This window comes from Trypanosoma theileri (genome assembly GCF_002087225.1).
Source record: "Trypanosoma theileri isolate Edinburgh chromosome Unknown TM35_Tth_148_V1, whole genome shotgun sequence".
NCBI classification, from domain to species: Eukaryota; Euglenozoa; class Kinetoplastea; order Trypanosomatida; family Trypanosomatidae; genus Trypanosoma; species Trypanosoma theileri.
This window is the reverse complement of record NW_021639990.1, coordinates 7337-10696: the sequence shown is the minus strand read 5'-3', so window position 1 is coordinate 10696 and position 3360 is coordinate 7337. Positions and strand designations below refer to the sequence as shown.

Below are 3360 nucleotides of genomic sequence, written 5' to 3'. Positions count from 1 at the left end.
TGATGATGATGATCATGATCACACCGCAGAGATGGAAAGAGAGGGGCGGGAGGAGAAAGGATGCGAACCGGAAGTTCCTACTTGTGATGCTGCTGGTAGGCTTTAGCTTGATTGCGTTTGGCAGCTTTGGAATACGGCAGTCGTATTTTTCTGTGTCTGTCTCCCCATTCCGACAAGGCCAATCTGGTGACTATTGTACTCCTTTGGGACTGCTGTTTCTTTTATAGCTTCCACGTTCCTACCCCGTATCGCAGCAGAAGTGTTCCAGTGAGGTTTTTCTTTTTTTCCTTACCCACGCCCGCGCAGATTGCCCACCGGGAGAAACCACCGTAACTTTCTGTCAAACGAGGTTCAGACCATCGCAAAGATACCGCGCTGCAACCTCTTCCTGGGGCATTGCGGCCGGCGAGGCGAACGTGCATTCCGGCACCCATCTGGAGCAAAATAGAGTTGTTTTTTCTCTTTTGTGGCGGCACAAATACGCCCAAGTACTGAATTCGTGCTTTGTACTTGCTCGCCCCGCACGGGTTAAATCCTGGCAAGAAGATGGCGGCACCACATGGAGTTATCGGGTCTCACGCCTTTGGCGTCTCACAACGACTGGCGGGGTTTGCGTGAAGAGTGCGCTTTTTTTCGCCGCACCACAGAGGCACAAGCGCCGCACCCACGGCCACGATTGTGCTAACTGCTGGCGCTTTCGCCGCATCCGCTGATGCCGTCGAGGGCCCGCAAATGATCCGAGCGCCTTTGACCAGAAGAGTGGGAAGCCTGTGCCCAATCACGGGGTGCGAATATGCCCTTTTGTGGGGGCACTCAGTGGGCAGGAGCTTCCCTTCCAAGTTTGTGGGGTTTGTCTGAGCCTGTGCGAAGGTGGCCATCTGTATCTCTGCGATTTGGTGGGCCACTAAAGGGCACGCTCCCATCAAGACACCTTGCCCTTATCTCCACCAAGACCGCTGGCATAGAGTTAGAGAAGCCGATCTTGAAGGACAGGCCGCTGTTAATGGGTGCAGGCTTAAACGTAAATACGTTGGCATGGGAGCGCGATGCCCTACCCAACTCCCATCGTGATGCCGTTCTGCAGTAATGCATGGGGATGACTTTCGAGCGGCAAACGCTGGAAACTGCACAATGGCCACTCCTAGACGGTGCGTCTCGGCCCCGGTTGTGAAGCTCCAAAAGGAATCTGTGGCGCCCAGTTGGACGGCACAACCGCCCCCAGACAGCGATCGCTACATTATTATGCAAGATGTGCGCATTGGGGATGATTAGACACCAACAGAAATTCCAAGATCCCCCTGGACCCCACGACCATGGTAGAAGGCAAACTGGCATAAATTTCGCCCTTCAACCGATCGTCTCTCTCGGGCAAATCGGGGCATTACCATTATAAAAGCAATGAGGAGGTACATATTATCTGACGTTAGGAAAGCCAACAAGCCAAGCGTAACAATTGGAAACCGACGCTAATCACCTTTCTGAACTCGCGAATCAGCTGACCTGGACGAAAGCACTGCTGAAGCAGAGCGTTACTGCGGGCGGCGAGCGCAAGCAAGCCGCTGGGGCACGCTCCCAACGCAACTACACGTCTCAAACGCGAATAGTCGACACACGGTGAGGCATTACGTCACCTGTCCCGGGCAGCGCAACGCCCGGTCGTAAGACTATCTGGCAAGAGTCTCCGCACAGGAGTGGTTCTGCAGGCCTGGATATGAGGAGCTATCATACCTATTTAAAACCAGGGAAGAAAAAAGGGACGAAACCGGACCCCTGTCGCCCGTAAAGCTCACAAGCCGCTTTCGTAAAGTAGTGGAAAGAACACCTGCGGTCAGAATGAGGGATCACATTGAACCGCTGCTCACATTCCAGCAATATGGATTTCCTCCAGAACGAACCACTCTTGACCAACTGCTGCATTTGCGGGCTGCATTGCAAGGCGGCTCTGTTCACAATCGTGCCGCAGCACTTGCCGTAGACCATGCAAAGGCGTTTGATACAGTCGATCATGGTAAGGTTATTCTGGATATGCATCGCCTCGCAAACACCTCTCAAACACCTCTGCATATGACTTACTGTGCCGCGATCCTCCTTAACAAAAGAATAGCGCTAATGCGAATCCGCTGGGTCTCTTCATCCTAGGAAACCTTCACGCGTTGGCCTTCGCAAGGAACCGTTTCGGGTTCCCTTATGTTCGTTATTGTTATGAACTCCCCCAGTGCCCGCTTCGCCAGAATACCTCTGCTTCACCATGGTTTCTTCGCAGGCGACCTAACGCCTCTCGCCTGCCACCGCAGCAAAACACTTATCGAATCGACACTGCAAGAGGGCATTGACGCAGCGGAGGCTTGGTCAAAGGGATACTTCATGGGAGGTAAGCCCTGTTAAAATGAGGTATACATTCTTTGACGCCAAAGGAGAAGAGACCCTTTGTATTTCTTTGCGGCGGCATCCTGCTAATGATAGAGCGGCAACCAAGTCTTCTGGGAATTGCAATTAAGAATAAATGTGGTATCTCTACCCGCGTGGGCGGAGCGAGCAAGAAGGTTGATCGACGATTGCGACTGATAGGGGCCAAAGGGAAAACCCCTGTGTCCCCTTTTTCTCGCTCTGGTTGAAAGAAAAACTATGTATGCCTTCATAAGGGTGGTACCGGGATGCATCTTCCACTTCTGGATCAACCCTGAATGTCGGTCAGTAAAAGCCGTGCAAATCCATTGCCGGATTAGCTAAGAGCAGCCTCGCAGAGGATGCACTACTTGAGGCAAACCTGCCCCCTATAGGAACTACAGTATTAGCACGCGGTCTCAGGCAAACGCTGCGGTGAGAGGTGCGTGGGGGAGCTCCGGGAGAAAGTGCAAAGATAGTATCCCCCAGAGCACTCTGTTAGCAAGCTGGTGGTGCAACAGTGGCACGTCACCTCAACCCTCAGCTTTAAAAACGCCAAGTTCCTTTGAAAGCGTCTGCATTACACCTTGTATTTTGAATTCTGTTCCACAAGTTGCCTAAAGAAATAAGGGTGGAGCATCCGGGTGCGGTGAAATTACAAGTGTGTAAACGATTGATCTGCCGCCACTTCCTCCGTCGAGGCCCTTCGCTGCCATCAAGAAAGCATTATGAAATATGGGCAGATAGTTCAGTGCAACTTGGCCTCCAACCTGGAACTGTTGCCCTGATATGTCGGAACGGAGAGCTTATAGACACAGTCGAGGCCAGAGCGAGACCGTTAGCATGTACCCGCGGAACGGAATTCTTGGTAGCATTGATTGCTCTCAGGCGACTGCTGGAGTTGATTTTTCATGGCAGGGCGTCACCATGAAGAGTGTCAGTCCTTGCTGGTTCTCTTTCTCTTCTCATGACCCT

The 3360-nt window shown here is 52.4% G+C and overlaps 1 protein-coding gene across 1 annotated transcript; it reads right to left on the bottom strand.

The window, feature by feature from the left end:
• Positions 1 to 813: 813 nt before the first annotated feature.
• Positions 814 to 1335, bottom strand: TM35_001481010 (uncharacterized protein; the record flags this gene model as incomplete). The annotated part of the gene is made up of 1 exon (XM_029031910.1): positions 814 to 1335. One exon carries the CDS (start codon positions 1333 to 1335, stop codon positions 814 to 816), a length of 522 nt encoding a protein of 173 aa, XP_028876797.1.
• Between the last annotated feature and the right edge of the window lie 2025 nt (positions 1336 to 3360).